The sequence below is a fragment of the Zasmidium cellare genome (genome assembly GCF_010093935.1).
Source record: "Zasmidium cellare ATCC 36951 unplaced genomic scaffold M409scaffold_4, whole genome shotgun sequence".
Classification (NCBI taxonomy): domain Eukaryota; kingdom Fungi; phylum Ascomycota; class Dothideomycetes; order Mycosphaerellales; family Mycosphaerellaceae; genus Zasmidium; species Zasmidium cellare.
This window is the reverse complement of record NW_022986948.1, coordinates 285,851-297,525: the sequence shown is the minus strand read 5'-3', so window position 1 is coordinate 297,525 and position 11,675 is coordinate 285,851. Positions and strand designations below refer to the sequence as shown.

At 53.8% G+C, this 11,675-nt stretch overlaps 5 protein-coding genes across 5 annotated transcripts; 4 read left to right on the top strand and 1 right to left on the bottom strand.

Annotated features, from left to right (window-relative positions):
- Positions 1 to 200: 200 nt before the first annotated feature.
- M409DRAFT_17948 (uncharacterized protein) lies at positions 201 to 977 on the top strand (the record flags this gene model as incomplete). The annotated part of the gene is made up of 2 exons (XM_033804285.1): positions 201 to 268; positions 326 to 977. 2 exons carry the CDS (start codon positions 201 to 203, stop codon positions 975 to 977), a joined length of 720 nt encoding a protein of 239 aa, XP_033672600.1.
- A 149-nt stretch (positions 978 to 1,126) lies between these two features.
- On the bottom strand, positions 1,127 to 2,005 carry M409DRAFT_17947 (uncharacterized protein; the record flags this gene model as incomplete). Its single annotated transcript, XM_033804284.1, has 1 exon — positions 1,127 to 2,005. One exon carries the CDS (start codon positions 2,003 to 2,005, stop codon positions 1,127 to 1,129), a length of 879 nt encoding a protein of 292 aa, XP_033672599.1.
- Positions 2,006 to 3,603: 1,598 nt separating this feature from the next.
- On the top strand, positions 3,604 to 6,686 carry M409DRAFT_63322 (uncharacterized protein; the record flags this gene model as incomplete). The annotated part of the gene is made up of 3 exons (XM_033815544.1): positions 3,604 to 3,683; positions 3,743 to 3,929; positions 3,981 to 6,686. 3 exons carry the CDS (start codon positions 3,604 to 3,606, stop codon positions 6,684 to 6,686), a joined length of 2,973 nt encoding a protein of 990 aa, XP_033672598.1.
- A 743-nt stretch (positions 6,687 to 7,429) lies between these two features.
- On the top strand, positions 7,430 to 9,104 carry M409DRAFT_63321 (uncharacterized protein; the record flags this gene model as incomplete). Its single annotated transcript, XM_033815543.1, has 2 exons — positions 7,430 to 7,540; positions 7,593 to 9,104. The coding sequence occupies 2 exons, from the start codon at positions 7,430 to 7,432 to the stop codon at positions 9,102 to 9,104; spliced, it is 1,623 nt and encodes a 540-aa protein (XP_033672597.1).
- Positions 9,105 to 9,575: 471 nt separating this feature from the next.
- On the top strand, positions 9,576 to 11,341 carry M409DRAFT_63320 (uncharacterized protein; the record flags this gene model as incomplete). The annotated part of the gene is made up of 3 exons (XM_033815542.1): positions 9,576 to 10,787; positions 10,855 to 11,185; positions 11,244 to 11,341. 3 exons carry the CDS (start codon positions 9,576 to 9,578, stop codon positions 11,339 to 11,341), a joined length of 1,641 nt encoding a protein of 546 aa, XP_033672596.1.
- Positions 11,342 to 11,675: the final 334 nt, after the last annotated feature.

The following is an 11,675-nucleotide window of genomic DNA, read 5'->3' as shown; positions in this document are numbered from 1 at the left end:
GTTCAACAAGGATTGTCGCTGGCCAAACTCAAAAGCGAGGCCCCGCCGTGACGTGCCGTCCCGCACTAGCGTCTTTCTTTAAGTTGGTGCCTGAGGATGCAGTAGACGTCCAGTCCGACTTCACTTGGAGAGAAAATGTGTGCCAGACAAGAACATCTCGCCATGCCGATCGGTGTTTCCGCCACACTCCATCAACGCAAATGAAAGATGCTAGTAAGGGACACAAACCCATCTACAGAACCGCATCTCCGTTCGCCCAGCCCACAATGTAAAGACCCTGACAGATGCATGTCAAACAAGCATTTGCTGATAATCCCACAACTAGATCCCAGCTCCAACAACCGCAGCATGACGCAGTAACACGGCTTCTCGTCGAAGTGCTGAGACCCATTGGAGCATATCGCACAAATATACCCAAGCAGTCGAAAAAGAAAAGGGCCAAGAAGCGCAAGCGAAAGGCCACTCCTGCAGAGGAGGCAAAAGCGGACGAAGATGGCATGACAGGCGTGGAGATCCCGGGTCTACAACCTCCCAGGATCCAGGAAGATGTGCTGGTTGGGTTTAATGCCGTGACTCGCCATCTGGAGACGCTCTCGACTTTTTCTAGCAAGGCAGCTGCCTCAACGAAGGAGGCAGAGAAGCCACGCCACGTTGCTGCGGTCTTCTTGCTGCGGCCACTGGACGATTTGATCTACTCCCATCTGCCCGCACTCTGTCACACGGCGTCTTTAGCACATGCTGAGCGTCCAGCGACGAGATTGGTATTGCTCGACCCTTCTGTGGAGAAGGCGGTCGCTGCTGCACTCGCACGATCACCGAATGTCAGTGTGCTGGCGATTCTGGAGGCCAGTGATGAAGATGAGGGTAGCGAGGTATTGACTGAGTACGTTCGTAAAGAAGTGAAGGCAATAGACATTCCATGGCTCAAGCAAGCTATGGAAGCGCAGTGGCTCGGCACACAGGTTGATGTACAATAGTAAAGCCCAACACGTCTCTCTCTTGTCTCCGATGTTGTACCAGGCTCTTCCTTCAATTAGGCCCCTTCAGTCGATGTCTACCAAGCTCTTCATGCAATTGAACCGATTCTCAATGTCCTGTCAAGCTCCTCATTCAATCACGTCCAACGCTAGGCGCGCTCGGTATGATTGCCAAACAAAGACTGCATCATAGCCGCCCTGACAAGCCCATACGCATACGTCCGCTCAAGAAGCTCCAATTCCAAAGCCTTCGCATCTTCCTCCTTCTGCAAGTCCTCCGAAGTCATGCCCACAGACATCTTATCATCCGCCATCTGGTCATTCTGGTCCACGAAGAAAGACGTGTCCTCGTCCACATGGTATTGCTTTTGGAAGAATGTCTTTGTGCGGGAAGGCAGCGTTGCCGAAGACTTTGGAGTCGACGGCAGCTGCGCAGTGTCGTACGACAGGCGGCGCATTTGCGGTCGGCGGTTGTTGGTGACTGGCTTCAGGGGTGCCTTTCGCTTGAAGCCGACGCGCGATCCTGCGAGGAGTCCGACACGTGTTGCATGAACTGTCTTGCGTGCCCCCTTCGTTTTGCGTTGCTGAGATACTCCGTTCGCAGCTTGACGGCGGTTGGCATCCTTCTCGAGAAGTCTGTTGATCTTGGCGGTTTCCTCGTACTGCTTGGTGGCAGCTTCGTTCGCAGCCAGTGGCGAGAGAGCAATCTGACTCGATGTTCCCCTGGTGACGCCCGACTTCCAGATGGTTTCACCGTTGCCGAGCTCGGTACACGGCGGGCACACGTACTTTTCAATCAGATCCTGCTCTTTCTTCTTTATGCCGACGCAGCGCAGGTGAAACCAGTCGTCGCAGCCACCATCGCAGCCGATCATAGTACCCTCGTCGAGGCCGCGACAGATGCAGAAGCACTGTTGGTTCTTGTCGAGGTCCTGCAGGTCGTTCGAGGCGTCGCCGTCTTCGTCGAACGGGCCCTGAGAAGATTTGATGAGGGTGCTCATCGCCCCCAGCTCCTCAGGTCTGTCCATCTTTGCGGGATCCGGTGCGCCAGCCTTCGCACCAAGTATGCAAAAGAAGGGAGGGAGGGTGCTGGGGAGACATCGAGGGGCAGAGCGCGGGAAGAGGCGGACTAAAGGACTTGAAATTCCGCGCTAGTCAAACTTTCTTCTGTCGCCGGCGACGCCAGTTCGAGCCTCCGCCTCTGCACCCGGTCGAAAAGAATTATGTCTCGATGATCGATCAACTATCGTCCAAAAAAGACAGGGTAAAAAGGACATGGTTAAAAAAATGGTCTATAGAATTCATATGAAGCAGTATATATATACTGCAAGAGAATGACAAAAAAAACATACCGCACCCGGGTCTTCGCGATCGTCACACCCCCTGGACTTACCGTGCCTACCCTACAAGGGGGTCACACGCATCGCTACTAAGCCGGCACAAGTGCTTCAACGCTCCAGAGGTGGACCCCCGGTGTTGCTCAATGCACTGCCATGACGGTATGTGATAGGCCAGGGGCTTTCTTCGTCATATAACACTTCAATCTGACGGCCAGTCCCGCTTAAGCGAGCGAGGGTCTTGCAGTGTTCCGCACTCTCCTCCGTGGCTTTTGTACTTGATGTCGCGAAGACCGTCTTCTCCATGTTGTCTTGCGCATGTTCGGGATGCACTGCAGCAACATCGCTTTCTTGCGATGATATTTCACGAACGTTTGCGGTTCGACGTCTCTCCACTGCCATTTTGCGACCTGCGGATACTATCGGCGACGAATCGAGGGCAGTCTTCGCCGCATCCAAGGTCGATCATCTTCCAGATGGCGTATTTATCGGCTGTCCTGAAGATGACGACTTGGAGTCGACGGTCTCTCGACCTTCGGAGTGTTTCTACGTATTCCGGAAATGGGAATCGTTCGTCTTCGGCTCGAGGGTCGTGGTCGTCGAATCGTCCAAGTCAAGATCACACTCTGCGCGTGCGTTACGAAATCTCAGGGCGCACATATCCGCAGCATCCCTCCACCATGCAATAATCATACTCGTACATCCTGAACTCTTTCATTCTTGACTATTTCTTACGTCCTGCTGTTGTGTGCGTGGTCTTCTCTTCCGCTCTTCTTTGCGCCATCCTCGGTCTCCCTTGGAGTCATTCTCTTTCTCCCCCCTTTGGCCCCGGTCCACGGAATCAAAGCAATACACGATACGTCGCCAGGCTATGATGAATATGGGAACACCTGCACGAGATGCAAAAGGTTCTTGATGACCTGAGTGAAGTGAGAGAGGCAATGAAAGTAGAGGTGAGGTTGGGCGTAGATTCCGGGAAGAGTGGGTCCGTCGTCCCGTCGGCTTGTGCTATGCAGCAACGTGGACGCTTGACGATGGTGGCATAACATTGTTCCAATACTCAACCTGTTTTAAACGACACCTGCTGAACGACACTGGCAACAGTCAGCTGTACACTGGATATTTGATACACCTCCGGAACCGCATGAAAGATCCGACACCCTCACGACGCGAACACGAAAAGCCCAGCATCCTGCGCTCCACCGCAGCCCCTCGACCCTCGACCCATGGCAAGAAGATGAGGAACTGTAGAGAACCTTGCGCATATAAATGATACGACCTCATTCTCCATGTCCTGGAATCTGCTCGAGCGTTTCATCGAGTCCGAACACTTCAACAGAGACCCGTCGCTCACTGTCGCATACCTTGCGTGAGGCCTCCCCTACTCATCGCTCCACTCACCCAGGACACGCGCTGATGCGATGACAGTCGGTATTCCGAGCACGTCGGTATCCACTATGTGCTCTGCTCCAAGCTGCGAGGCTTCAGCTACGAGGAGATTGAGTTCTTCCTCCCGCAAATATGCCACTTGGTCATCTCCATCGATAATGAATCGATGGCGCTGGAGGAGTTTCTCATAGACCTCTGCGAAGAGTCCGTCAACGGGGCACTGCTTGTGAGGATGCTCCAGTGTAAGGAGAATCATGCGTGCGCTAATATGAAGTAGACATTCTGGCTTCTCCAAACGTACCTTCACGATCTCTCGAGTCAACCCACATCGAACGCCTTCCAGACCTGTCGCCGACTGTACAATAAAGTGCAAAGGATTGTATTTGGAAGCGGAGAACCCTTGAGAAGAGAAAGGATACAAGAGAATGTCCTTCCTGTGACGGTATTGTCGAGTCTGGTGCTGGCTGGAATTGGGTTTCCCCTCCTCCCACAACATGCCGGACCTTTGGCAATTGCTCAAGCAAGGAGACCGCGCCCTATTGAGGATACCATATCAGATGCAGTTCCAAGTGCACAGAAGATTGGGAGGAGCGCAACAGTCACTGGAACCACGACAGCGTCAAAAAAGGGCCGTCCAGAGTCTGCAGACCCAAGGGACCCAGTCCGGCGGAAAACAAGAAGACCAGTGGAAGTAAGGACGAATGGTGTCCACGCGACTGCATCTCAGCCTAGTACACCAGGTCTATCAGAACCTCCAACACAAAGTCGCAAGCCGTCATGGCACTCCCAACGAGCTTCGTTGGGTGTCTCGAAGAGTACGGAGGGCTTCACAAGTACCTCTTCTCTCCCAGATCAGCATTCGAGGAAGTCGAGCAATCCACCCATGAGTTTGCCTGCAGCTCCAGGCGTTCCTCGACGAATAGCAGGCGACATCCCTCGACGACACTCGCAAGTAATGCGCCCTTCAACGCCAGCGACCATGTCGAGGAACGCAAAGATTCGAGCCTTACGACAGAACTATTTCCGAAGCGAAACACTGTTCCTGACTGCACTCGAAGGGATTTCCAACCGTCTTGTCTCAGTGCCTAAACCAGCACGACTGAGTGCATTGCGAGCTGAGCTGGGATTGATCGCTCAGGACCTCCCCGCAGAAGTGGACATTCCATTGATCTGCCCGGCGACTTTGGTAGATGGTACCGCAAGTAAAAGTCGACATCACCGAATCGTAAGGCTGAATCCTGCCGAAGCAACCAGCTTGAACAGTGCAGAAAAGGTGCCATATCTTCTCATGTTAGAAGTTCTGCGGGAAGACTTTGACTTCGACCCCGAGAGCCAGCAGAATCAGGAGCTACTGGCCAAGATTTTGTCAGAGAAAGGCAAGCAAAAGCGGAGACTCTTTGATACCACAGATGCGGCCAGAGAAGCTGCGATCACATCGCCTCAAGAACCGGTACCGAATGACAGCGTTTTGGAACCCACGACGGGAGATTTGTCTAGCGCTTCACTACTACAGGATCTTGAAGAGAACTCGAAGAAGCAGGACAGTCCACGATCTCGGCCTCAGCAAGGAGGCTCACGAGAGCCTCCTCGACTTTCCAGCGGAGTCAGCACCATATCTACTGGCACCAGCCTCACGACACCGCGCAATTCTGATGGACAAGGAAGGGCCAGCAGCGGAACATCACCCTACCTCAGACCCCAGAATCCCACGCAAGCAGACGTCTCAGCACTTGCAGACCATATGCGAACAGCGTCACAAATGCTTGCGCAGTTGGAGCTTAGCGCAGCGAAACGACCCAAAGCGGAAGTTGCGGCCATTCGAGGCAAGATCATCGCGAGCATGCAGTCTCTAGAAGAGCAGAGCTTTTTGTCGGAAGATGTTGCGCAAGGTCCAAGCTTCGAAACCATCATGGCCAAAGCCGGTGCTTCTGCATCGGAGACAGAAGACTTTGTGGAAAGCATGGACGGTGCGACGGACCCAAAGCTCAACACTGGCAAAGGTGCAGATCGAATGGAGAACGATGCCATGACTGGTGGTATTCAGCGAAAGGGGGACCGAGACGATCCTTCTGCTGCCACATTTGGTGAAGCTTGGGAAGAGAAGAAGGAGCGTATCCGGAGATCCTCGCCTTACGGTTGGATTAAGCACTGGGATCTGGTGTCGGTCATTGTCAAGACGGGTGCCGATCTCAGGCAAGAAGCCTTCGCATGCCAACTGATTGAGGTCTGCTCCAAGATCTTTGCCGAGCACAATGTCGATGTGTGGGTCAAAAACATGCGGATTCTGGTGACTGGCGAAACGTCCGGCCTGATCGAGACCATTACCAATGCCGTTTCGCTGCACTCGTTGAAGCGATCTCTGACACTCGCCTCAATTGCGGCAGGTACTAACCCCAAGAAGCGCATAGCCACCCTGCAGGACCACTACACCAAAACCTTCGGTGCCACGGACTCTGCTGCCTACGCCAAAGCCATCGACTGCTTCGTACGCAGCTTGGCAGCATATAGCATCATCAGCTATGTTCTCCAGCTCAAGGACCGACACAACGGCAACATTCTCATCGACTCTTACGGTCATGTCGTTCACATTGACTTTGGATTCATGCTGTCCAACTCACCAGGCAACATGGGATTCGAAGCTGCACCATTCAAGCTCACGTTCGAATACGTGGAACTGCTCGGAGGCGTCGAAGGCGAAGCGTTTTTGAAGTTCAAAGAATACATGAAGGACGCGTTCCAAGCACTACGACGAGAGGCCGAACGCATAGTCACGCTGGTAGAACTCATGGGCAGGGAGAGTAAAATGCCGTGCTACGGTGGCGGACTGGCGAACGTCATCTCAGCTCTGAGGGCACGCTTCGTCCTGGAAAAGAGCAAAGAAGAGGCTCGCGACTGGGTGGAAGATCTGGTTGCGAAGAGTGTCGGCAGCTACTACACTCGACTGTACGATACGTTCCAGTATCGCACGCAAGGGATCTACTAAAAAAGCAGGAGGGATTTTGGGGCGTTGGCTTTCGAGCGATGGACTGCATGCATTTGGATGGGTGTTTGGGTAGATGGGGTTGAATAGAGCCGTCTTGAGGCATCATCTGAATCGATGCGTGTACGATCCTGTAGCTACTTCGTCCTTCGTCTCTCGCAGAGGTGAGACTCGTTTGGCAGACCACTTCCTGTGCAGAACTCAACAGCAACGTGTTGGCCGTGTCACATGCGATCCTGCAGCTCCACCTCCAACCCCGCTGGAGCACGAAGCTTCCACTCTGCGAGCAAAAAGTACGGCGCCGAGCGGAACACTTGCCCTGACCCAAACTGCAACCCATCAAGGTTCGACGTAGAGTTCGAAAGTATCAGGACACGTGCTCCGGTGAGTGAATTGCAGCAAAGAGTTAATCAAAAATTGAGTAACCGCCGGACATGGAAGGCCGCTGGGAAGACGAGGGATGACGCATGTCTGCCGGGCTGTGCTGCCGTGCGCTCACTCAGACTGCATCACCCTTCGAGCAGGCAAGCAAGCAAGCAACTCGAACGAGCCTGAACTTGTGCCACGCTACGCTTGCGACACCTGCTGCGCCTTTGCTGGGTTGTTTCATCTCTCCCTCTTCTACAACTTTCTCCTTCTTTGCTTTCGCCATTGATCGCTGAGTTTGCCTCCTTGACAATTGGACATCTGAGCTGTTGGCTTTTTGACCTCACGCATTGGACACTTTCTTTCGACCGACCGCCAAGATGAAGTCGGTGCATCGCTTGGGCGGGAAGATGATGAAGCGGTCCGCGGACCAGCAGGATGTGGGCGCTGTCATTGCCTCGTTCAAGGCGACGGATGAGATGCTGGATCGCGTGAGTCGAGCATGTCTCTTGGTTGGAGAGCAATTGGCTGACCCAATCCCAGATGATCAAGGACCTCAAGACCTGGCGAAATGGCTGGGATGATATCCTCAAGCTCCAGTACGATGCTTCAGAGGCTTTCGCCAACCTGTACAAACCCATCGAACCTGCAACCTACCCTGAACAACGCCGTAAGCCAGCCGAGACGCCCCAACAGTACATGCAGAAATGCCTCGCCCTGCAGAAGATGTACTCGGACATGAAGCAAGATCTGCAGCAAGAGATCAGCATGATCGATAATAAGCTCATTCGTCCTGTGGATGAGGCGAAGAGGGCCACGAAAGCTCTACAGAAGACGTTGAAGCATCGGGAGAATATGAAGCTGGATTATGAGCGGTACTTGAGCCGTGCGGAGCATGCGAGGAAGAAGGCGGCCAAGTCGCCGAAGGACGAGGCCGCGTTGGAGAAGCACGAGAGTGATTTGACGCAGGCGCAGATTGACTACCAGACGGCAGACGATCAGGTCAAGCAGACGTTTCCGCCTGTTACGGACGCGGTGTGCAGCCTGCTGCCGTATCTGTTGGCGATCCAGGTCCAAGTGCAGACGACGTTGGTGGGACAGATTTATACGAGTCTGGATGCGTACTGCAAGAAGCATGGAATGCCTTCGCCGGCTCCCAGTGATGCGGAGATCATTAGCAGGTGGGATGGGGAGTTTACAGGTCTTCGAAAGGAGCTCGAGGAGGGTATCACCCTTCTCGCTGGTGGCAAGGCGAAGAATCAGGCTATGAACGTGCCGGATAAGGATGGCAGCACATTGACGGGGTTGGGGCTTCGAAACAAGGCTGGTCTGCATTCTACGCATACATCGGACAAGGATGGCAGTACTATGACTGGTCTGGGAATTAGAAACAAGACCATGGGCCTGGCACATCGTGCGAAGGGGGACAGCTCACCGCGCCCTCCGACAAACGGCAGTACATACGGTGGTGGGAGCACTCATCACTACCAAGAGGACGACGAGCTGGCACCACCGAAGCCACCGAGACCAAGCACGGGCTCACCAACGCTCTCCCCCGGCATCTCCATGACCAACAATCCACGCATGCCATCCTACTCCAACAACAACTACGACCAAAAGCCCACCAACTTCATGCCCTCGATGCCATCACAGAACCCACCTCCCTACACGGAATCCGTCAACAGCACTCCACCCTCCCACTACCGCACCCCCGTAAACGGCAACTCCCCAGACCCGTCCCACGCCGCCGGAAATGACTACTTCGACAACAAGAACCCGCGCCCCTCCGCCTCACGAGCCTCCAGCGCCGCCAGCATCGCCGCAGCCGCCAAGAAGAAGCCTCCACCCCCTGTCCCCGTCAAGCGGATCCCTAGTCAGCAAGGCCAGTTCGTTACGGCGTTGTATGATTTTGACGGCCAGAATGATGGGGATTTGTCGTTTCGGGAGGGAGATAAGATTCGCGTGGTGAAGAGGACGGAGAGTACGGATGATTGGTGGGAGGGGGAGTTGAGGGGACGGATGGGGAGTTTTCCGGCGAATTATGTGCAGGTTTGAAAGGGAATTCTTTGATCGAGAGAAGTAGAAGGGGAGTAGGTTGGTCGTACAGGTGATTAGATGAAGTTATAGGGTGGATGTTGCTTTGGGTAGCTCGAAGTAGAGGACGGAGTAGTGACTGAAGGATTGAACTCACGTTTCTGTGAATGATTGGATATTCCTTTGTCTTTGTATTTTGGCAGTACCGTGGTTGTCGTGGTTGGATTATCCGGCAGTTCGCTTTTAATGCAGCCTTCAGGCATGTCATCATGCAGGATTCATGTGCGGCAGCAAGCTCGAGCACGTTTAGCCAAGACGTTTGACAGCTCCACGTCCTACCTAGGTACCATCCAAGCAAACCCACCACAAACTCCACCGAAAGGCCATGTGAGCGATTGATCGATACTCCAAACACCCATTGAACCTCACCGCGCCGCCCTAAACCACGACCCTCCTCCGCCGCTCCACCCCCCGGCTTCTCTCCGCCCGACAATGGCATCCTCCAGCAACATCTCCGAATCATCTCCCCTCCTGCCTTCCGAGAGCAGCTCATCGCGCCCCGTACCACCAGCGAAGCCCGTCCGCAATGTCACCTTCAACCCGCAGGTCTCGACTGCCAGCCCACCCAAGCGACGACCCGCTTTCCCTGCGCAGGCCAACAATGCGAATCCCAGCGTCGGCACTGCAGCCATCTCGACATCGACATCAGATCGGCCAGGTCCTCTCTCCGCTCTTAACAGCAAGCTGAGGAGAAGGAATAGCTCTGGCGCGGCTCTGCAACTCCCTCCATCACATCCAATCTCGAAGATTGGACCGCAGCGGACGACGCGCACGGCGCAGAAACTGAAACTTTTACCGAATCCGGATGTCGCAGAAGACGGGCCTGATGAGGAGAGTGGGAGGGATGTGTATAGTCAATTTACAAGGATAAAAGACCCTACTGCGAGACGCGATGCGGCGCGGTTGGGCAAGGAGGATCGCGCGAAGCTGCCGCGGGTGACGGCGTACTGCACGGCGAGTTCGTACAGGATTGAGGAGTTGATGCGGTTTTTGAAGGGGAGGATGAAGACGAAGAGCACGAGTCCGAAGTTGTTTGATGAGTGTCTTTACACGCCTTATTCATACCGGAAAGAGGGCGGGGGCTCGAGGAGGAGACGGATGAGCAGGGAACAAGAAGAGGAGGAGGAGAGGGAAAGAGAGGGGACGTTGGCGACGGTGCAGTCGCAGCCGCAGAGGAGGTTCTCGGATAGCGCGTTGGAGGTGGACGAGAATGCCGAGAGGAGGAGGGAGGATTTGATCGATTTGAATACTACAGAGGCGAACGAGTCTGCGATCGAGATGGGCGAGTCTAGTCAATCAGCTGCGCTAGATGATACGGTGATATCGACAGAGTCTGCCGAGCAACCCATACAATCGACGCCGGACCTAGACACGACGGTGCACGTACCGGAGGTTTTCCTCTTCGAATACGGCGTCTGTGTGATATGGGGCATGACGCTGAAGGAAGAGCAGCGATTCCTGAAGGAGATCTCCAAGTTCGAACAGGAAAAGCTGAGCAAGGACGATGTGCAGACGGAGGAGTTCAACTTTTACTACACGAGGGAGTATCAGGCGAGGATCTATAATGACTTTATCTCGTTGAGGGAGAAGAGGAACTATATGACCAAGTTGGCGATTAGCCATGCTTTGGCGCAGAGTACGAAGGTGAGTACAGCCGACAACTTTCGGAAGGCTACACTTTTTGGACTGGAAGTGTGCTAATTCGCGATAGACCTCGCTCTACGAAGACCTCGTCGATGCCACCATCTCCACGACCCAGAACATCCCCTCGCAAATCGCCACCACGGGCCGCATCAACCTCACCCGCAAGGAAATCAACATGCAAATCGGCGAGCTCTTCATTTTACGGATCAACATCCACCTGCAAGGATCTGTCCTCGATGCTCCCGAGCTCATGTGGGCGGAACCGCAGCTCGAGCCGGTATATCAGGCTGTGAGGAGTTATCTGGAGATGGACCAGAGAGTTGCACTCTTGCAGGAACGGGTGGGTGTTATTGCGGACTTGTTGGCGGTGTTGAAGGATCAGTTGAGTCATACGCATGGTGAGTTGGCCTTTTATTTGCAACGAAGAATGGCTTTACTAATGATGTGGTTTTGCAGGCGAATATCTCGAGTGGATCGTGATCGTGCTCATCGCGGCAGAGATTCTGGTCGCGGCGATAAATATCGTGGTGGATTTGTATGCTGGTGTCGACTAGGCCGCCCCGTTACTGCTTCTTCGTACACTGAAAGACAGAAGGACATTGTAATGGGTTTTGAAGGTAGATGTTGAGGAATATGTACAAAAATGGGAAAAGAGGGTTGTGTGAATGGGAAGATGTCATCGCTTTCTCAAGCAGATCTGTTGATGGACGGTGATTACTGACTTTACATGAAATGAAGATGCGGTGTTTGACCTCAGGCAGCAGCTTCAAACGACCAGCGTCGATGGATCTTATACGAACAGACCTATCGAAAGAAGTCAGGTCGACGACCAGCAAGCAAGTAACGAGGAGGTAGACCATCGCGATAAACTTTCGGCAATATCGAAGA